The sequence below is a fragment of the Canis lupus genome, chromosome 4 (genome assembly GCF_048164855.1).
Source record: "Canis lupus baileyi chromosome 4, mCanLup2.hap1, whole genome shotgun sequence".
Taxonomy (NCBI): Eukaryota; Metazoa; Chordata; class Mammalia; order Carnivora; family Canidae; genus Canis; species Canis lupus.
In genome coordinates this window covers 16,129,830-16,152,333 of record NC_132841.1, presented here as the reverse complement: position 1 = coordinate 16,152,333, position 22,504 = coordinate 16,129,830, and the positions used below count along the sequence as shown (strand labels likewise).

At 37.1% G+C, this 22,504-nt stretch overlaps 1 protein-coding gene across 1 annotated transcript in view; it reads right to left on the bottom strand.

The window, feature by feature from the left end:
- Positions 1-361: 361 nt before the first annotated feature.
- Positions 362-22,504, bottom strand: part of REEP3 (receptor accessory protein 3) — a 98,544-nt gene continuing 76,401 nt past the window's right edge. Inside the window, exons 6-8 of the mRNA XM_072823254.1 lie at positions 13,195-13,342; positions 4,511-4,656; positions 362-3,833 (exon numbers count right to left, since the gene is read on the bottom strand). Of these exons, the coding sequence (XP_072679355.1) occupies positions 3,777-3,833; positions 4,511-4,656; positions 13,195-13,342 (351 nt within the window). The 3' untranslated portion in view covers positions 362-3,776. The remainder of the gene's footprint in view (positions 3,834-4,510; positions 4,657-13,194; positions 13,343-22,504) is intronic.

Sequence of the window (22,504 nt, the reverse complement as noted above, 5' to 3'; positions counted from 1 at the left end):
ACAGATGGAACCCTAGAACATTTCCAGGATACATAAAACTGAATCTTGTGTTATATTTTATGTCTGAGACAGCTAACCAATACAAAATTGATGGCTAGGGTTTCTGTACTAATTGTTTTTTTATACCTTGCCATTCCAAAATCCAAATTTAACATTCCAGTGTTTCTTTTTGTAATCCTATGACCATTCCAGAATGTATATGATTTTTTTATAATTTGTTCTGTGATTTGGAATCTTAAGTGTATGCATATGCTATTTATTATATAATATATACACCTATATTATATACATACTCCATGATAAGTGATATACATTTATGGAACCCAACATAGGTATTCTGACACACACAAAGAAATACAAGTTGTCGCTAATAAAATGAGTTTATTTTGTATTAATGTTTTCAAAAAACACATTTGTAAAGTTAGCCCCACACTAGGCCTAAAAAAGCCTTTACAAAGAGATTAAAAAATTACAAAACTGCTTTCTCTTAACTATGAAACTACAGAGATTTAAGAGGTGTTAGAGGAGAAAAATGTTAATTCATGGTCAATTTTTAAAAGGTTAATATACAATAAATCTGTAGGATACTATTAGAAGATTAAATCTTAACCATTTAGAGGAAAAAGCTGTATTTTTCTTTCAGAAAGTTTTACTCTTAAATGATGTTTACTAAGAAATATACATTGCATACCACAGTAACAATGATCTCAAAATTACCTAATTGCTTTGCAAATGAATCAGCCTATACAGGAGAACAAGTAGGAAATTGCTTGCCGATACATATTAACTCCTTAATTTTCCTGATAAAAGAAAATCAAAACAAAAATTTAGTCCATTCCAACTAAACATACAAATTACTGATATTTAATAGAAGATAGCACTGGATTATTTTTAACAACACAAAAATTCAAGTATTACAGAAGCTCAAACTACGTTATTTCAAAAAAGGAAACGAAAGAAGACGTATTTATCTAACCAGTGTTTTACAGAAATTTGGAATATTTACATATTTTATAACACTGTAGAAATCTTTGGTGGTGACATATGGATTCAGTTCCCTGAAAACACTTTAATAATTTTGTTCCATCAATCTGTGTAGTCAAGTATTGATGATCAGTAATGCTGGCAGTTACCATTTTCTAGCCAAATCCACATACACAATAGTGACTTGTGTGGAGGGGATCTTGTGCAGGACCTACATGGGTTTACATACTAAATCACTTAGCAAGAAGACTTACTTCTGGCTCGTTTTTTATCCCAGGAAAAACATGGTAAACTAAAGAACAGATCAACTGTCACTTCCAAACAAACTTGGGAAATGGTTAATATTAATGCACAAATTGAATGAATGAATATATAATAAAACAAAATACCGGCTACAATCTCTGCATAAATGTTAACAGCTACCATTATGGTGCCTTAAGTGAAGTTGTGCAGCATCTGATGCCCATTCACCAAATGGTGGTGGTGGGAAAGCAAGGCACTGTGGTCAAGAGATAAATTTACCTCCTTTAAAAGCACTGAACTCAAAAGTAGAGAAACAACAAATGACCTGCTCCACCTTAAGAGAGACAAAGATTTATAAGTGTATCATACAAAGTTCAAAGGAAAGAGCATGCTAAAACACACACAAGAGAAAAACAGCAAGATCTCAGAAATATAAAAAAAGGAGAGAAAGGAAATGATAGAAGAGCAAAATGACACCCACTGCTTATAAGGATATAACAGTAGAAACAGATCAAAGGAGGCACTGCATGGAGAGATACAATTAAAAAGGACATACATCACCCCTTTGTGACCTGTGTTGTCTTTGATTCAACATTTTGTTTGCAGAAGTTCAGAGGGATAAATAATGCCTCTAATTTAGAATAGTATTTATGAGTTAACTACAATTAAGGAATAGATTTAACAGATCGGCCTTGGAAAAGATAAAATGGAACAGAGAGAAGCCTGCACAGGTAATATTTTTATACAGAGTCACTTACATGACCTTGTCAGGCAACTGATGACACTGCTTTCGGGCAGGAAAGACAAACATAGTGTAGCACTTGTATTAGCAAGTCTGGTACTAGGCAATATAAATAAAACTCTCTTCCAAGAGTTTATCATAAGAGTTCCTAGGAATTTTGAACACTAGGAGCTTTTCTAGAAACTTAGGCTACAAATTAGTCAAGGTAGTAAAAATATCTTCACCTAAGCTATTCAGAAAATTAAACTCTTGGAGGAAAGAAGTTGAGTGAATTTTTTCTTGATGTATCAAGAATGTGAGATAGTCTAGAAAATGTTTTAAGACTTGTACCAAGAGAAATGTTTGAATTAAACTAAGTACTCCTAAGTAAATATTCTGTTCTCTGCCAACACTCTGAGGGGGTCCTGAATATACACTGCCAGCTGGTTTCACTTCTTAAAAAGATAGAAAGGTCAAAGATTTCACAAATCTCGCCCACTGTGTTTTTCCTCCGGACAAACATAAGTAAATTATCTGAATGGTTATAACTGTACAACTTGGACTACTGATCACTAAAACCACCACCAGAAATACAGACTTCATAATGCATAGTTATCAGTGCCACCTAAAAAGCTTCCACGTTCCATAATTCAAAATTTCTCGTATTAAAAACTATTTTTCTAATATCTATTCTAACCACTTCTAGTACGTAAGATTAACATCTGTATTTTGCATTGGCACCTCTCTTCAGGAAACCATCTTAGCCAGAAGATGAGAGATTTAAGTGATTCTAGCCAATATAGATTCATAAATCAGCAGCACACATCAGTGCCAAGCTTATGAATGGACCGACTGTTGGATAACTTCATGACTCTGTTTCACAAAAGCAACTCTTTTTAAATGCTGAAAATGTAACCAGTGTTAACAAGAACATGCTAAATTCAACCACAATATAGGGCTTAAATGTGGAAAATTGGTTGATGTTTAGAATACCTTCTTACTTAAGAGAAGATAATTAATTAATTAAAATAGTTAAATTTGAACAATTAGCTATATTTTCATATAATTAGAATCTAACGAATTTAATGAATGAAACCCACAGGAAAAGAGATGATGAAATTCAAGGCATAAATGTGACATGTTGGGATACGACAAAAAACAATAAAAACAGTGTCAATAAAACTTAAAATAAATGTACAGTCGTAAATAAGTAAACAATTTTCAAGTGTGCAAAACTAGTCAGGAATAAAAGTGCTATGTGGATACCTGGCTTTCAAATATTTGTTTTGAAAACTTTCAGTTGATGGTGGCAAAACCAGGAAGTATTAAAAAAGTAAAAATTTAAAGAATATATAAAACACGCTGTATCTTACATTATGCCCTTGTCCTATCACTGCTGGATCAGAGGCTTATTAATTTCTATCCTCATGTGATAGAATATACATGGAGGTAAACACAATACAAGAGCACAAAGGCTGATGTATCTTAAACCGTAAAAAGACTCTTTTCAAGTATACTGTGGGTCTGTGTTTCATCGCAATATCCCAGGCACTCAGTGTTGTTGAGGAATTTGAAAATAGGTAACACAATTTTCTATTATTTCTGAAATATTATATGTATAAATAAACTTTGCATAACTACCTTTAGTAGTCAGGACATGGAAGTACTGGTGAATGAAATAAAAGCTATTTAAATTTAGATGAAAATAAACCCTATCACTGCCACAATGGAAAGTATTATTTTAATACGTAAATCCTGAATGAATAATGTTAGCAAAAATGTCGATGGATTAGCATAATTTGTCTTGGGATTCTTGAAGTGCAGATGGCTAAAAATACACTTGTGGTCTCTTCTTCACTTTATATTTTAGTGACCCGTATCGCACCTGAAGAGAGAAATGTGTCATTATTACAAATTCAATGATTACTTTTGAACTTAGATGGAAATGAATAGTTCCTAGTCACGGTGATAATTTTTTTTAACTTTTCTCATATAAAGAACCAATTATCCTAGAAGTATGCTTACGTATTCAAAAGTGGAGTTGGTACTAGTTCGAAATATGCTCAGACTATTATCACTAATAACAAATAAAAACATTAACTGTTGCTAATTGTGCTTTGCCTGGTCCATCAATTGTTCACAATGACCTGAGGCCATACACTGAAATCCTCCACTGCTTTCTGGACACAAAGACAATATATTATTGTGGATAAACTTCTGTTTAATCCTCACACAGGGTTGGCTCAAAGCCATATCATGTAGTTATTTTTGTTAGTTGCCCTCTGCTCATCTGTTGTAGGGCCAGCACTGGGTGCTCGTGACAACCCTATGACTTGCTCTATGAGAACACCATTTTCGACCTACAGAGGATGACTAGGGATTTGCCACTTTGTAAATTTCCAGCCCTCCTAAGGTATCCAATCTGAATAAAGAATTTAAAATGTAACTGCCGATCTACCCCTCTGTTCTTCACCTATGGATCATTAGCATCCTGAGTGGTAATGCAGCAAGGAAACCCTACAATAGGAATCTATTAGGAAAACAACTCTGCACCTGACTGACCTCTTTGCGGCCTTTCACGGTTTTCACAGATTTCATGCTTTGCGATCTTCGAAGCCCTCGGTGGGTTAACATCTCATCATCTGAATACGGCCCCTCCGCTTCTTCATCTGTTTTCTCATCTCTGTCTTTCAGTGGAATTCCATAACCTAAACGAGTAGTCAAACCAGGATATTTTGGTGAAAGGACAGCACTCCGTCTGATGCACTTCTCTGCATGGTTTGCATTTGCCCCTGACTCTCTCTCCTTTTCTCATCTGGAACGTGCTCTCTGCCTTTTATCATTAATCTCAGCCCTGCGTACTATTCTGCATGAAGCTCATAATTCATGTCTTCCAGGAAGTTTCTCCCAACCATTCCTACTTTTTACTACACGTTTTTCAGAATAATTTAAAGTAATTGACTCTTGAGAAGGTAAATAAAACCTTATTCGAAACTCAAAAGAATATAAGCAGGTGTATACTGAGCCAGATCTCTTCATGCACTCTAAATAATCTACGCAATTTTGTGTTTTGTCATTTGTGCCTTTGACTTTAATTAGAAATGAAGGGTTTCCTCCAACCACTTGTGTCAAAACTTTCATCAAGATTGAGAATGGGAGGGTGAATTTAAAGGAGTCAAGTAATACCCAAAGGGGCTAGGACTTTGGGCACAATGGGCAGGTGATGGGGATGTTAAACCAACACTGTTGCAGCTGCTGGGATAAAAACCAGCCAGACAGGCTACAGTATTAGAAACACCACAGGCTATGATGACAGATGTTAAGGAAATAGCCAGCATCAGGAAGGTCAGTAAGAGACTGTGTGGAGGTGTGCTAACAGGCTGCTTATTATGTGTAGCCACAAAAGATTTAACATTGGCCAATATGCAAACATCCAGGTAGTCAGGCTGGTTATTGTCAGGGAGTCTGACAGCATTCTGACGCTGGGATTCAGAGACCTGAAGACTCCTGTTCCTAAGGCAGAGGTTCTCAAGCTTAGTAGAGCTAATTAGCAAAGACTTATTAGCACATATTAAGAGTCACCGGAAGAACTTGCTGCTACGAAGACTGCTGGGCCTGGGGGGGGGGGGGGGGGGCGGCGGCAAGAATCTACATTTCTAACAAGTTTCTAGGTGATGTTTAAGCTAGGTGCAGGGTCTGTACTTTTGAGCCACTGTTTGGGTGGAGCAAGACAGGGGCCCCAATCCAGCAAAAATGGAGAGCCAAAAAGATAAGCAGTTAGGTATAAAGACAAGGGTGAAGTTACAAGGCTCCATTAGGTTTCAAATTCTCCTTTAATAAAGATAAGAAGCATACATATCTAAATCTGCAGGTAAGAAAAATATACTAAATACATGTTTCCTAATCTGCTCTCCCAGGCCATGAATAACTTGCGACTCACTAAACGAACCATGAAGATTTGTTAATAAGCTTCTTAATCTCCTAATAAGATACAAGCCTTTAATTGTATAACATGCAAATACAATTTTATGCTGCCAGACTTCTAGGGTAAAAATTAAGAAGGATTTGGAAGTAGACTCAGTCATAATTGGGGCCAGGATCCTTTGTTTCCCTGCATCAGTCCAAATAACTGTGTCCTAGGTAGAAAAGCAAGCACTTGCCAGGTGCTAGGGCTAGGGGAGCAGCAGCTTGGGGGAGGCACGAAGGCCAGTGTGGTGGCTCCAGGATGGGTTGGGTCACTGGTCCTGGGAGGAAGCTCCTCATACAGTATTAAGTGGGAAAAAAACGTACATTAAAAAAAAAAAAAGTACATATAGAAATAAAGGAAAAACAACAATGAAACCACTAGATCTCTTGAAAGTGGGCTTTTAGGTGATTTTAAGTTTTGTTTTTTCTTTTTAAATTTGCCCAATTTTATTTAAAAATTGTATTGTTTTTAATAATTGGGGAGAATAAACCAGAAAAAAAGTTGTTTTTAGGTGGTCATTTCTAGATTTTTCTCCATCGCTGTTGCCTACACAATATTCCTAATGCCAATAAAACTAAAGTAAAACGCAGAATGGGGAATCAAGGAAAGAGTTAGAAAGGACGCAACTGTGACCAAGAAAGTTCTCTAAGGTCACATATGAAGCATAAGATTACAGGTCAACAATCATGGCCTTTGCTATTTTAATCACTTCTCACTGTATGCATATGATTAGGAATTGGAATTTCATTCAAAAGAGGATTAGGTACACATCTTCTTTCTTTTTTTCCAATTTCAGGTAACAAATCTTATTAGCTTTCTAATTATGGTTTCAGAGAAAATGATGGGTTGATTCATTATTCCATTAATACTCGAAAAATTCTATGTGTTTGGCAGTGTGCTAAATTATGGGGATAGAATGATGAAGAAGACACAACTTTCATTTTTCACCCAAAGAAACTCTGGGTCCACCAGGGGGAAACAGACTTTAGCAGGCATTACAATACTGTACTAGATGCTATAAATCAAAGATGATGAGGTACTATGGGAGCCCACTGTGAGATAATTAACTCAGCCTGGGGGTGGGGGAAAATAGGTTGTGAGAGAGGACTTCTCGTAGGAGGAGATGGCTACCATCTAAAAAGGCTCATGATTCTGTATAACTAGCACATGATGGAGTGGGAGAACAAGTCAGAGGAGTTAATATACCTCATGCTACTGAGTTTGGAATTCATCAGAGAGCGATGTGGGGCCACTGAAGCATTTTAGGCAGAAGGGTGACATGATTACACTTGGAGTCTTTCAAAGATTCTTTTTACACTTCGGGGAATGAATCAGAAGTGGATGAAGACTGGAAGCAAGGAGGTTACTGCAGTATGGCAGGTCAGAAATGATGAAGTCCAAGGAGCAAAGACAGAGACAGTAGCCAAATTTGGGATCTATTAGAAGATGAAATTGAAAAGTTTAACTTAGCAATTTACTAAACCAAACTGTGCATCAAAAAAGAGAGGAGTCAAGTCAAATATCTTCACTAAAATATGCATTTTCTATTCCACTTAAAACCTGGAATTGAATATGTATGAACATTCTGCTGTGAGCGGTGGAAGTGTTAATCGAAGTTGTCTGAGGATTTAGAAGTTTGGAGGAGGAGGGAGACCTGAGACTATCAGAGAAGCCCATATCTGGGTTCCATCCCACAGTAGGCACTCAGCAAGTAGGCAGAGTGGCTTATGGGTCTGCTGAGCCCGGGCAAAGTGAAGCTTCTGGGGGCTACTGATGCCATACGAAAGTGAGGCTAAGGCTGCTTGCTTTACGTCGCTGATGTACACTGGACAGAGCCCTTGCATGTATATTCCTGAGGAGCAGTGACTGGGGACCTAAGGCTGAGGAGTCTGTATGACCCTGGGGCTTTGGGGCCTAATGCTGTAACTGTTTGGCCAGCTACAGCCCAGACCTCTGTGGACATTTTAGAAACTGGCAGATGCTTTTGCAAACTGACCTGGTGTTCACACAGCTCCTACATCTTAGAGTTGGTATATTTTAAATTTTCCCACCATATGATAATAATAGCCAATATTAATCCAGTATTTAGCAACCCACTGCTTTAAGCAGTTTCTGCATATTAATACAAGTGTGGAATCACAGAAATTCTGCCCTGGAAAGAGCCCTGGACCTATGGTGGGGGATGTGATGTGAGTACTTCACCACCTCTTAGTGGTGAGACCCAGAGCTAGTCTTGCCTCTCTCCAGGCCTGTGTTTTCTTATATGGTAAGGTGGTGGGATGGATGAGAGATGACCAATAGATTTCTTTCTTTCTTTCTTTCTTTCTTTCTTTCTTTCTTTCTTTCTTTCTTTCTTTCCTTTTTTATTTTTTTTGACCAATAGATTTCAATGTGAATCCCAACTCTGACCCAGTTGGACTGTCTGGGGCACCATGTTGAGGACCTGTGAGCAGTGTGGGAAGGTGCCAGAGTCCTGAAGCGATGTCTGCTGCTGTGGGCAGGGAGCAGGGAGTACGCAGGACACCTATTTGCCATCTTTGACCAACGCCATCTCTAAGGCTGGTACCTTCTCAAATTATTTGAATTTGTAGTTCCAGCTCAACCGTCTAAGTGTAGACTTTTTATAAATGAAAAAGAGAACCTTGGATACCTCCTTCCTGTCATTGACTATGTAGCCCCTGACAGGTATTTTAATCTCCTTATGTCTGTTTTATTATCTAAAAAACAAGGATGAAGGGCAGCCCGGGTGGCTCAGTGGTTTAGCACCGCCTTTGGTCCAGGGCGTGATCCTGGAGTCCCGGGATCGAGTCCCACATCAGGCTCCCTGCATGGAGCTTGCTTCTCCCTCTGCATGTGTCTCTGCCTCTCTCTCTCTCATGAATAAATATATAAAACCTTTAAAAAAATAAAAATAAAAAATAAGGATGAAATACTTAACCCATGGAGTCATCTTAAGGATTAAATAAATACATAAAAAGCACCTACAACAACAAAAAATGTGTGCTTTATTTCTTTATGTACTACTATTGAAACTGAATATTGGGCCACTTTTTTAGTATATGTGCTGCCGAAGCGAGCACGAATATTGGGCCACTTTTAACTCATAAGGGAGCAGCAACGTCTTTGCAGAAAAAATATTCCCACTTATCACAATGTGGTGTTCTTTCAAAGGAGGTGAACATCATGTTCAAGGCATCCATTTTCTAACAATGAAGCATTTGGAGGGAGCTCTTTTTGCCACAGTGACAACAAGCAGATTTAATAACTTCATCAAGGGGTGCCTGGGTGGCTCAGTTAGTTAAGTGTCTATCTTTGGCTCAGGTCATGATCTCAGGGTCCTGGGATGCAGCCTGTGTGGGGTTCTCTGCTCAGAGGTGAGTCTGTTTCTCCCTCTCCTTCTGCCCCTCCCCCCACTTGTGTGCAGGCTCTCTCAAATAAATAAAATCTTTAAAAAATACGTAACTTCATCAAAGCAGGACTTCTCTTGACTACTTAACCTCAAACCACTCAGAGCAGGCCATGATGAGTTTTCAAATAAGATTCAAATTTCCAGATATTTGAGTTGCTTGTGAACAAGCAGAGCATCTAAGGTAAATGTATTGATCACATGAACCAATAAACAGATTTTGCAATGTGGATGCAATTACCTCACTGAAAAACTTACTATTTTTTCTTGAGGAATTTTGAAAGTAGATAGTATAAATTTTCATGGCTAATACACCATGCTCCTGGTTAACCATTTCTCTTAGGCATTTGGTTTGTTCCAGTATTTTGTAACTATCAACAACGAGATGAACTTTTTTGTACATATATCTTTGAATATTTGTCTGATTATTTCTTTATGACATAGACCTGGAAGTTTCTTACTGAATTAAAAGGCATAAATTTTGATAATTACTGCCAGATTGTCATCAAAAAGAATTATTCCACTGAAATCTCATAAATAGAATATGAGAATGTTTGTCTCCCAACAAGCTTGCTGTGGTGATTTAAAAACATAGTCACAAATTCTGACACTTTTCTCCTTTTCCCTTAAATACATTTTTTTACATTATTTTATTTTCTTTTTAAAGATTTATTTATTTATTTATGAGAGAGAGAGAGAGAAAGAGAGAGAGAGAGGCAGAGACACCGGAGGAGTGAGAAGCAGGCTCCATGACGGGAGCCCGACATGGGACTCGATCCCGGGACTCCAGGATCATGCCCTGGGCCAAAGGCAGGCACCAAACCTGGGATCCCCTTCTTACATTTTTTAAAAGGTAATCTCTAACCCCATATGGGGCCTGAACTCATGATCCTGAGACCAAAAGCTGCATGCTCCACCAATTAAGCTAGCTAGGTGCCCCTCCTCTTCCCTTAAATCTTAAGGATGTTTGTAGATATGTGTCTCAACAAATTGCCTTAAGACAGAAGGGATGTTGCACGATTTCTGCCACTTTTCTTGGAACACTGGCTCGAAGAGCTTTTAGCCACCAGGTAAGGCCAGAGAAGCCCCAACTGTTTGAACCGTCAGCTGTGTGACTCTTTTTTTTTTTTTTTTTTAATATTTTTTTTCAATTTTTATTTATTTATGATAGTCACAGAGAGAGAGAGAGAGAGGCAGAGACACAGGCCGAGGGAGAAGCAGGCTCCATGCACCGGGAGCCCGATGTGGGATTCGATCCCGGGTCTCCAGGATCGCGCCCTGGGCCAAAGGCAGGCGCCAAACCGCTGCGCCACCCAGGGATCCCAAGCTGTGTGACTCTTTACAGTGAACACATCAGACATATGAGTGAAGAAGCCTTTGACAATATGACTCCATCCCTAGGTTCTGTTTCCCTGTGGCTGCATTAAGGCCCTGAGCAAGAACTACTTTCCTGAGCCCGGTCACTCCCAGATTCATGGGCAAAATAAATGAACTGTGACTTTTTTTTTTTTTTTTTTTGAACTGTGACTTTTTTAAGGCCACTGTTTGTACTCTGTTACACAGAAACAGGTAACTGGAAAAGTTACCACCAGAATACTGCTAATGAAAAAAATCTTTTTGCCAATCTGGTGAGCAAAAATTACTATTACTATCATTTCAATTTACTGTTTCTTTGACTGTGAGGCTGAGTATCTTTTTCATGTATTAATTGATCAGCTGTATTCTTTGGTAGAATTAACAATAATTGGCTTGTAAGAATCCTTTGTGTGGTTAAAATCCAAACCCTTTGCCTATATCGGATGAGAATATTTTTTCTAGTTTGTTTTTATGGTGTGGAATATTTTTCCCTTATATGTTATACATTTTTTTTTTTATACCAAACCCTTTGCCTATATCGGATGAGAATATTTCTTCTAGTTTGTTTTTAATGGTGTGGAATATTTTTCCCTTATATGTTATACATTTTTTTTATATAGAAACATCTCTCAAGTTTTTCCCTTATGTCTTCTGATTTTGATGTCATGCTTAAGAAGTCTGGCATATCCTAAGGATATAAATATATACTCAGGAATGTCCCACTATATTATAGTTTAGGTCTTAATCTTTTAAGTATGTTGATGAAAGGCTTAAGGTAGAGGTATAACTTCATTCCCTACCCCATATTCTAAGTCTAGCAATTATTCTGACACTGCTTATTTATCTGCCTTTCTCCCACCCACCTGAAAGGCCACCATCTTCATTTGATAAATTTCCATGTATGTCTGGACTTGTGTTTATATAGACTATTATTATCTTCTCTTCATCTATTCCTGTCCTGGGCTCTCACTACTTTTAAAAAATATTTTCAAGAGATAATATTTTTGTTAAATTTCTTCCTTAGGGAAAAAGAGCTCAGAATATATACCATTCTGTAGGAAATTTGGAACTTGGGCAAAGTAATGCATATTAAAATTTTAATTTCATAACTGAACAAGTCCCTTTCTTATACTACTACTTATTTCGTATCTCTCTAATCTTAAATTATTTTAATTTCATGCCCTAAAATTCTTTCTCTTTTTTAAAAAAGATTTTTATTTATTTATTCATGAGAGACATGCAGAGAGAGAGGCAGAGACATAGGCAGAGGGAGAAGCAGGCTCCATTCAGGGAGCCCAATGTGGGCCTTGATCCCGGGTCTCCAGAATAATAGTTCAAAGTTCAATGGTTCTCATTCTTACAGATATTACTACCTTAATCCATGGCCAATTCTTATGATCTCTTAGGTAACAGCCATCCACTTTGTAAAGTTATTCATTCTAGAGAGAACTCAGAAGAAAGTTCACGGTTTTTTCTCTACAGGAAGGACTGTTATTTTATTTCCCAAATTGCTTTCAATATAAAGGATGATTTTTAACCTCCCTCAAAAGAAAACTACTTAAAAAAAAAGCAAACAAATAGCCTTGTACCTTATGGACTTCAAAATATACTAATAAGAAATGTCGTGAAGATCGTAATTTTCAGCTGAACTTTGAACTAAAACTTTCTTACCTGTGATAAAATGACTAAGGAGCTGTGTTTTTTTTTTTTTTAATTTTTATTTATTTATGATAAGCACACAGTGAGAGAGAGAGAGGCAGAGACACAGGCAGAGGGAGAAGCAGGCTCCATGCACCGGGAGCCCGATGTGAGATTCGATCCCGGGTCTCCAGGATCGCGCCCTGGGCCAAAGGCAGGCGCCAAACCGCTGCGCCACCCAGGGATCCCTGTGTCTTTTTATTTATGTGTATATTTCTAAAATCAGCATAATTTATTAAAGTTTTAGTACATATCAACTATGCCAGTTCCTAATTTATATTAGAAATACTGACAAGTTAGTTCTTGAATTAGAATATTTCATTTCAACATATTTCCCATTGTAGTAATCCTATTTACAAACTGAGTCATCCCTTGTCACCTCCTTAGAACTTTTTATCTTGTGAGTCAATATCCTTATTTGTACGGCATTTATAGTAAAGAGTGTTTAACTATAAAAATTCTTAGATGTCACTACACAGTTTGAATATAAAGAGTACTGATCACAGGTGAGAACTGGCGCTGGTGGCTAGGAGGCTGGTAGTAACCACACCTAAGGCTTCTAAAAATTCATGGCAGCACAAGAGGCTACTGTTACTGTCTTAGTTAGATTATCTCTAGAGTCAACAAAGGCAAGCACCAACTTTATTAAGAGAAAATTTAGAGAACAAGAACTACAGTTAAGTGTAAATTCACAAACATAAGCTTAAAAGTAAATTTTGTCTACTCAAATTCAGAAAGTTACCATGTATTATTTAATATCCGCCTGGACCCACAAGTTCTAATTGTGAAAGAAAAATATATTAAAACAAACAAGCACACCTGCTGATTCACCGGAGACTGATTTACTTTTCTTTTTTGTTTCTTGTAGAGCTTGGTATGGTCTTTGGCCCACAGGCTCATCGCCTTGGATAGCTGTTAGATCATGCATACTAAAACTTCGTAAACGTTCAGTTATTGCTCCTTGGCTCTATTTAACAGAGAGGTGATAGATCCAAGAAAAAAAACACACTTTAAAATATTTCATATGCTTACATTTATATTTCTCCCAACATTTTATCATAAGGGTTACTGATTTTATTATGAAACTTTCAGAAAAGTTGAAAGAACTGCGGAGTGAACAGCCCTAGATTGTTTATAGTTTGCTATATTTTCTTTACCACATATCTACCATTTATACACCCATCAACCCATTTTAAAAATGCATTTCAAAGAAAGCTGTAGACATCAGTACATTGCACTCCCAAACATTTCAGCTTTGTAATTTGTTTTAAATGTAAAAAAAAAAGAAAAAAAGAAAAAAAAAAAGTATGATGAGCTTACCCCCTCTGAGTAGACAGCATCCGTTACTTTGCTCTCTCCTAAAACTGGCACTTTGGAGCTTATGATTTAGGAGAACATTTTTTTTTTTTTTTAAATATTTTACCTATTAGAGAGAGAGAGCACAAGCAGGAGGAGTGGCAGGCAGAGGGAGAGGGAGAAGAAGCCTCTCTGCTGAGCAGAAAGCACATGTGGGGCTGGATCCAAGAACCCTGAGATCATGACCAAAGGCAGACGCTTAACCAACTGAGCCACCCAGATGCCCCCAGAAAAACTATTTAAAGTTAAAAGATACATATTTTTTTAGATTTTATTTTGAGAGAGAGAGAGAGAGAGAGAGAAAACATGCATGCATGGGGGGGGGGGAGGAGTAGAGGGATGGGGGAGGAATCTCAAGTAGACTCCCTGCTGAGCTCAGAGCCAGATGTGGGGCTTAATCTCACAACCTGGAGATCATCACCTGAGCTAAAACCAAGAGCCCATAGCTTAACTGACTGAACCATTCAGGCACCCTAAAGGTATACTGTTTTAAAGATAAGCTAAGTCAGACATGGTATGACTCTACTTAGTACGAGGTAAAAAAAAAAAAAAAAAAAAAAAAAAAAAAAAAATATATATATATATATATATATATATATATATAAAGAATTTTGGACACAAAATGATATTGGGTTAATTAGGGTTAATTATTTCACTATCTGGCAAGGCATATCTACTACTATGAAGTCTGACTTTAAAAGTCATTTTATTTATTTATTTTTAAGATTTTATTTATTTATTTGAGAGAAAGAGACAGAATGATCAGAGGAAAGGGAAGAGGAAGAAGGTGAAGCAGGCTCCCTGCTAAGCAGGGAGCCCAATGCTAGCTGATCCCAGGACCCAGACATCATGACCTGAGCTGAAGGTAGGCAGACACCTAACTGGCTGAGCAACCCAGGAGCCCCTGACTTTAAGTCATTTTAAAGCCTTAACAATATGATAGACATTGGGCACATGTGGGTATTTAAATTTAAATGAACAAAAATTACCTAAAATTAAAAATTTATTCCCTCAATTGCATATTTCAAATGCTCAAGGGCCACATGTGGCTAGTGGCTACTGTACTAGATGGCACAGATACAGAACATTTCCATCACTGCAGAAAGTTCAAGAATTTTCATCACTGACCAGCTCTGAAAGAGACATTTCTGAACTTTACAGATCTAACTACATTTCCCCCCAAATATAAAAGGAAAAAATAATTTCTAAATTTAACCACTTTGAAAATTTCCATAGCATACAGATGATTCATTTCTTATTTATAGCTATTTCAAAAATATTCTTTTAAAGGTTTTTTACTCTTATTATTTCTTCACACATATATGAATTTATGATTGCCTCCTGTTAGAATTTTACTGTAGAAACTCATCCCTAATGGTGCATCTCTAAATTTCTAGATTTCAAAGCCTGAGGCACTGTAAACATTTGGATACTATTGTATTTTACACTGAAAAAAGATCCTGATTCTGCCACTCTGGGTCAGTGATATTAGATTATGTCAAAACCAAATGCCATTTCTATGCCCCACTTAGGGTCTCTACCACATTTTTTAAATTGTGAAAAGAAATTGTTAAATTAAAGGGTCTATATTCACAATAAAAAATAATTGGGTTCCACACATCTTTAAACATTCTTGCCATGGTTTAATCCATTATACTTTCTTCCTCTTTATCAGGTATCATTTTAAAGATATTGGGGACAGAAGACATCAGACATGCACTAGAAGGAAGTGACCAGTGCACATCTGAAACAGACTCTTTGTTTTCTCAGAATTCTCTTTATCCCAACTTGGTATTTCTTGACTTTTTACCTACTGCCAAACAGATGATAACTGGCATACACACATGTGTATACCCGATACCTGACTCAGGTGCAATTTCTGAGGTGGGCTGTAACTGCCAAACCCTCCCACTCAAGAAAGAACATCTCAAAATGCAAATTAGTCAAACTGCCACTCAATCAATCTAGCATTATATCATCTACAAACTTTGGTATCTTTAATGAGCATAATTCACGAATTACTTAGAGCATACCTCACAAATAAACTCATACATTATTGTTAGTTCTATTGTTGTGCTGTGTATATCTTGTCTCCAGGGGAGGATTTTCAGAAACTAAAGGAGATTGACTAATTTTAGGCTTCTTCTATTCTCCTAGTGTATTGGTATGATACGGATAGCGAGCATGTAATAAGTAGGCAAAATATTCTCTTTATGCCTCTTCTTTTTCATTGCTCTTGACTGCTAGAGAGTTCTCCATAGACAGCAGTGTGTTTTACTGTAACTATATAAGCAGAGGTTTGGCAGTGAACTGCAGGTATGGTCATGGGCTCACACAGGTAGATGATACCATCCACTAGGGGTTTGCTTCAGGTTGACTTTATTTTTTTATTTTATTATATATTTTTAAGATTTATTTATTCATGAGAGACATAGAGAGAGAGAGAGGCAAAGACATAGGCAGAGGGTGAAGCAGGCTCCTCACAGGGAGCCCAATGCGGGACTCGATCCTGAATCCTGGGATCATGCCCAGAGCCGAAGGCAGATGCTCAACCGCTGAGCCACCCAGGCATCCCTCAGGTTGACTTTAATACAGGTGTCTGGATTTTAATGGAGCTCTTGGGTAACCAACCTTATAGCCCCAAGTATCATCAATATCCTCAAGGCTTAAAGGAGGCAGAAGCAGGCAGAAGCAAAAGGAGGCTGTGGACACTCTGAGGACTCCCAAGACTTCAACAGCCATTACTGCCTCAAATAATTGGGTTTTCCACTGTATATTTTCTTATGGGCCCAGAACAGAACTAATGTGGGAAGAGAGAATTAATTCAGTATTGCGAACTTCAAAAACATTACATAAATTATAAGTCTGTAACCACTTTAAAGTGGCCAATGTGACCACTTTAAAGAAATGTAATTATAAAATAATCACTTAAAGGCAGACCTATTCCTTCCAATTTTTATAACTTCAGCATAAAAAGTCCATTAACAAAGAAATTATGTTTAAAATAAAATGTTAAGTGAAAACCTTTCCCTTCCAACCTCAGAATTCTAAATCATATCCATAACATGGTTGCAGGTATGAGTATGGTTTAAGCAGATAGGGGATATATGCAAAAATGAAAACAATATGATGTTGAGGCAGATGGGATGGGTGATTTTATTCCTTTTTTCAACAATTTCTTCAATATTACAAAATTAGATAAGTCATAGATAGATGGTATAGTGAAGTTTTTGTTTTTTTAGATTTGAATACTGTTTATTATAAACTGGATAGGATCCTGATTTCCTTTTGTTTCCTCCAATGCCTGGCTACAACTATCCAAATGAACATTTTTCTATTTTTACAATGAAGTTTTAATTGTAATGTGTTCACTATAAGAATTTCTGATCTATTTTCTGCTCATTTTCCCTGTATCCAATTCCTTACTCCCATCACGAAAAGAAACACTGTTTCTCTATTTTGAGGGCACAAATAGGGCATTATAGTCACTTGTCAGTAACAATTCTAGAAAGCATTGAGGTTTTGTTTAAATTAATAATGCTTTATTGATTTTCTCCTATTTGGTTTATATAATATTAAGCCAAAATTATATGAAAAAATGCAGAAAGGTTCTAGTTAGAGGGGGAAAAGACATATGGAAATAGCACTTTTGGTCATTAATCAATAAAGAAGAAGTTCCTGTTTATAAGGCAAGTCAATATCCCAGATTTTAGATCCCATTCTCTACAGAATTGTATGTACACTGCTTATGTTCAAATTGATCCTAAAAATCGAAGAGAAAGAGAGATATGATGAGAACACAAAATCAAAGTAATTAAGAAGAATTTTGCAGAATATTTTACATTAAAACTGATCTTAGGGCAGGCCTGGTGGCTCAGCGGTTTAGTGCCAACTTCAGCCCAGGGTGTGATCCTGCAGACCCAAGATTGAGTCCCCCGTCAGGCTCCCTGGATGGGGCCTGCTTCTCCCTCTGCCTGTGTCTCGGTCTCTCTCTCTCTCTGTCTCTCATGAATAAAAAAGTAAAATCTTAAGAAAACAAAACAAAACTGATCCTCTCCAGCAGGAGTTTTCTAAACCCTTTAGGTAACTCAAGTTAAGTTCTCAGGGTTTGATTTTGGAGAGACCCAGAACATCCATTTAAAATGGGAGCACTTGTAGGGTGGGGCCTTGGGTTCAAATGTAACACATTCATGCTTTGGGAAAGATTCTTCAGCTGAGAAGGGGCACCTTGCATGTATGACTAATTCTAACTCTGTTACTCCCAAATAATTCTGTCCTTTTAAATTAATTAATTAGAATTCTGCCTTTGTTTAAATACTGTGTTTCCTGCTTAAACATTATGTTAAAACTATATTTTGTTGTTAACACAAAATAAGGGGAATTTACTATGCTTATCAGCACCTTAGTATAAAACTTTCAGTTGGGTTGCCTGGGTGGCTCAGTTGGTTAAGCGTCTGCCTTCAGCTCAGGTCCCAATCCTGGGGTCCTGGTATTGAGCCCCGCCTTGGGCTCCCTGCTCAGCGGGGAGCCTACTTCCTCCTCCCCCTGCTTGCGTGCTCTCTCTTAAATAAAATCTTAAGAAAAGAAACAACCCAAAACTTTAAGCCTATTCTCTTCATATTTTTATTTATTTATTTTTTATTTTTATTTTTTTATTTTTATTTTTTTTCTCTTCATATTTTTAATTAAGAATTTTAAAACAGGGGCATTTAGGTGGCTCAGTCCATTAAGCCTCTGACTGTTGATTTTGGCTCAGGTCATGATCTCAGGATTCTGGCACTGAGCGCCAAGTCACACACAGCTCTGTGCTCAGTGGGGAGTCTACTTGAGATTCTCCCTCTCCCTCTGTCCTCCCACCCTGCCCCCCCTCAACTAGCATCTCTCTCTCTCTTAAATAAAAATAAATCATAAAAAAGGAATTTAAAAACAGAATCTTACAATCTTCTACAGAAAAGTTCTTACCATGCTGTTTAATAATGAATAGCCATTAAGCTCTGTTTCTTGTTCTTTGACATATTACATTAAAATGCAGATAAGGTTAGTTCCAAGTTGTTAGGGAAATCTCCCTTTCCCCTAAGGACATTTGAGCATTAATCTAATTAGGCCTACAATGGATTGAGTGCATCTGTATTAAGTGAATAATATATTTTAGTGGTTTTAAGATTAAAGTAATACATATTTATCAAAGGGCATTTGTAACAGAAGGAAATAAAATTACTTGTAACCCACCACCAAAACTATCTATATACACATTCATATATCCTTTTAGCTTTTTCTGACTCATACTTTTAGAGCAGGCTTTCTTGGTCTCAGCACTATTGCTGTTTTGGGCTGGATAATTGTTTGTTGTGGCTCATACGATATTACCCAGCAGTCCTGACTTCTAACCCTGGACACAAATAGCAGCACCCTTCACTGTCAGCTCTTACGACCGGAAAAGTCTCCAGATGTTGCCAAATGTTCCTTTGGGGGCAAAAGCCCCTCCCAGTGAGGACCAACCACTGTTTTAGAGCTATAAGAGGTATCAGAAGTCAGGTTTCATCTCTTTGATTTATAGGTAAGAAAATTAATACTTAGATCAGTGCAGATGGTCCACCCAAAATCTCATGACTAATTAGGGCAGTATCAGACTAGAAAATGCAGATAACTCAACTATTAGTAAATTAAATATTCATTATAATATTCTGCTTCCTGAGATTGTAGGGAAAATAGTATGACCCTTCTTTCCATTGTCTGGACAAATGTTCTCTTTTTAAATGGTTGCTACAAAGCAGCTGAATATCCTTAAATCCTTTCACAAACAGAAAGCCATTAAAGCAGACAGCAAGATGTCAGGATTTCGACCTAATCATCGTCATTTAAAGTCTATTCAATTTTAGCAATTTTACCTATAAGGTTCTAATTTCTGTGATAATTGATTTTTTAAAAAAATAGTATCTACTAAGGAGTTCACCAAGAAAAGGCTGCCAGAGAAAATTCAGAGACAGTTAATAGGACAAACAATACTTTTCTTCTGTCCTTTATCTGGCAGTAGTGGTGGTCATCTGTACAAATGCCACCTGCATTTCTCATGTGAAAGCTATGGGATGTTGAACATCCTCAGCAAAATCCTTGAAGGTCCTTCATATGTTTATGCTTTGCTCAGCCAAAATAAACTTGTACACTGACCTTGTGAACAGATGCCTGGTAATGAGGTCATAGAACTGAGTAACATTTTCAGAAAATTGCTTTACGGTGTAATAAATGTTCTGATTAGATTCCTATTTTCATCTTTAACATGCTCAGGTGGTTCAACCTGGGAACCCTAGTCCGGGGTATTACCAATCTTTAAAGGTCACACCAAGAGTCCAATCATTTTTAGCCTGAAAGATATTTTTAACAAACTATAGGTTGTAAAAATCTTAAATTAATTCTCAAGCCCTACTATTGGCTTTCCTGAAGTTTCTCCTTAAACTTGACCTATTTCCTATTTCAGTTTCAATTTACTCCATAGTATGAAGTGTCTGGTTCAGTGATTTCTTCCATCATAGTGCCTTTCTTTGACATCTCCAGAGATGAAACTAATTTCACTTACACGAAAATAGGCACAGTACAACTTGATAGTGTTAACAGAATACCATGTTCAGCATATTTAATGACTATTTCTAATGAATAAAATCCAGGATGGCTGAAGCCACATTCACTGTGTTCATGCTGAGAATGGCGAGGGCCACCTCACACACAGTGATCTTGATAACAAAAGGACTTCCACATCACAAATGAGAAGGCAAAGTTCCAAACTGCATTCAAATTATGGGGCATAATGGGACATGTGTCTGATGTGCAGTGGTAACTCAGATGATTCTTATGTCCTCTATTTCCTGCCTTTGAAGTGGGGAGGTGGTTTTATGATGCTAAATATATAGATAAAAACAAACAATGAATCACAAGGAAGAAATGCTTTCATAGCCTTTCTGAAGGAAAGCATTTCTGTGAGTTAATGGTTATTTTAATAATGGAAGGCTGGAGGAAAGCGCTTGGCAACCAGAGATACAATTTTCAGTTAGTGAACAGACACTCAGCTAGACAGGAGCCTGAAGAGTAGGGACTGTGTCTTGTTCACGGCTGCATGCCCGGCATCTGCCAAATAGCAGGCACTAAACAAACAGATGTTGAACAAATATGCAGGGTACTAAACACTGATCACAGCAAAGGATAAAATAAATATAAATGAGGAGAGAATGAAGATAAGATAATACAGTGGGGATTTCTGATTCCCCACGTGGAAGGTTTGGAAGTAGTAAACATTAGTCCGAGTATAATAAATATCCCATGAAATAGTCACAGTATGGAAAGTGTCTCACAGAGTATGGGACTAGAAATATATTTAAGTGTTAAAAGTGAGGATGAAAAATGGGATTTGTATGCTTCTATGTCTCCCAAAAGAATGTTCTAAAATGTCCATATTTTCTAAGCAATTTTTCAATTTAATTTTTAGTTTTTTTTTTTTTTTGGCATAGAATCATGTTGAAGGGTCTCTTAAATATGTAAAATTCAGGAAGCATCTTCTTGGGAGGGATATAAGACCTATACAACTGTTTAGGGGCACCAACTCACCAGACAGTAGAAAATCTGTGTGACTCCCTTGAAATTTAACCAATAGTCTACTGGTGACTGGGAATCTCACTGATAATAGCTAATTAACATGTATTTTGTATATTATATGTATTACATGCTGTACTCTTATAATAAAGTAAGCTTAGAGAGAAGAAAATGTTACTGAGAAAATCTTTATGCAGTACTGTATTTATTGAAAAAAATTGGTATATAATTGGACCTAACAAGTTGAAACCCTTGTTGTTCAGGGGTCAACTGTACTTCATCTGTGAAGTCAAATAAAGCTACCTTTTATAACAAAAGAATGCAATAATCTTTCTTGTTTTTTCCCTGGTTCCCTTCTCCTGCCCATCCTCCTACAGGCACCACTTTCAACCCTCCGCTTTCCTATCTGGCAGGTGGGGATTTTCTTTCTCTTCCACTTCCTTCTCTCTTTCCTTCACCTTCCTGATAGAGCAAAACCAGTTGTTCAATCTGTGGTTCTGTATTCTCACAATTATGTAAATGTTGTTTGCGGCTGGGTCGAGTCATGCTCTGTTATTATATTTCCTTTTCTTTCCTTTTTATTTTCCAGAGCTAACAATTATCCTGTTTTTTTTTTTAATACTCATCTGATTAGTCATTTTATGCTGTTCTTAACATTGCCTCAAGTATATTTTTCATGACATACAATGTGTCTTGACTGGTCATAGCATGTGCTGACCTGTTTGAGTATCATCCCTGCATAGGATTAAATCTCTTAGAAACTCCTATCCCCCCTACTATCCCCTATGACACCTGGCCTGGCACTTGCACCCATCACATCCAATTCTGGTCAGTTGCACTCTGCACTTGTGCATTATACACATTCATTCTGGGAAGTCCTGTCACCTTCCTGCTGTGTTGGATACCCTGTCTCCTAGATCCTGTGGGTTTCCTTTTTCATGGATTATCTCCTAATTTTGGCAGAGCATTTCTACCCTGACAAAGAATACACAGGAAGTCAATTTCATGATTTTGCATGCCTTAAGGAAAAAACAAAAAGATTTATTCTAAGCTCACATGTGACTGAGAACTTAACTGCTACAGAGTCTCAGGGTGAAAATCATTATGGCATCAATGGATAGTACAATTCTTTGGTCTTCAAGCTTCTATTGTTACTATTTAGAAATTTAATTGCCACTCTGATTCTTGATCA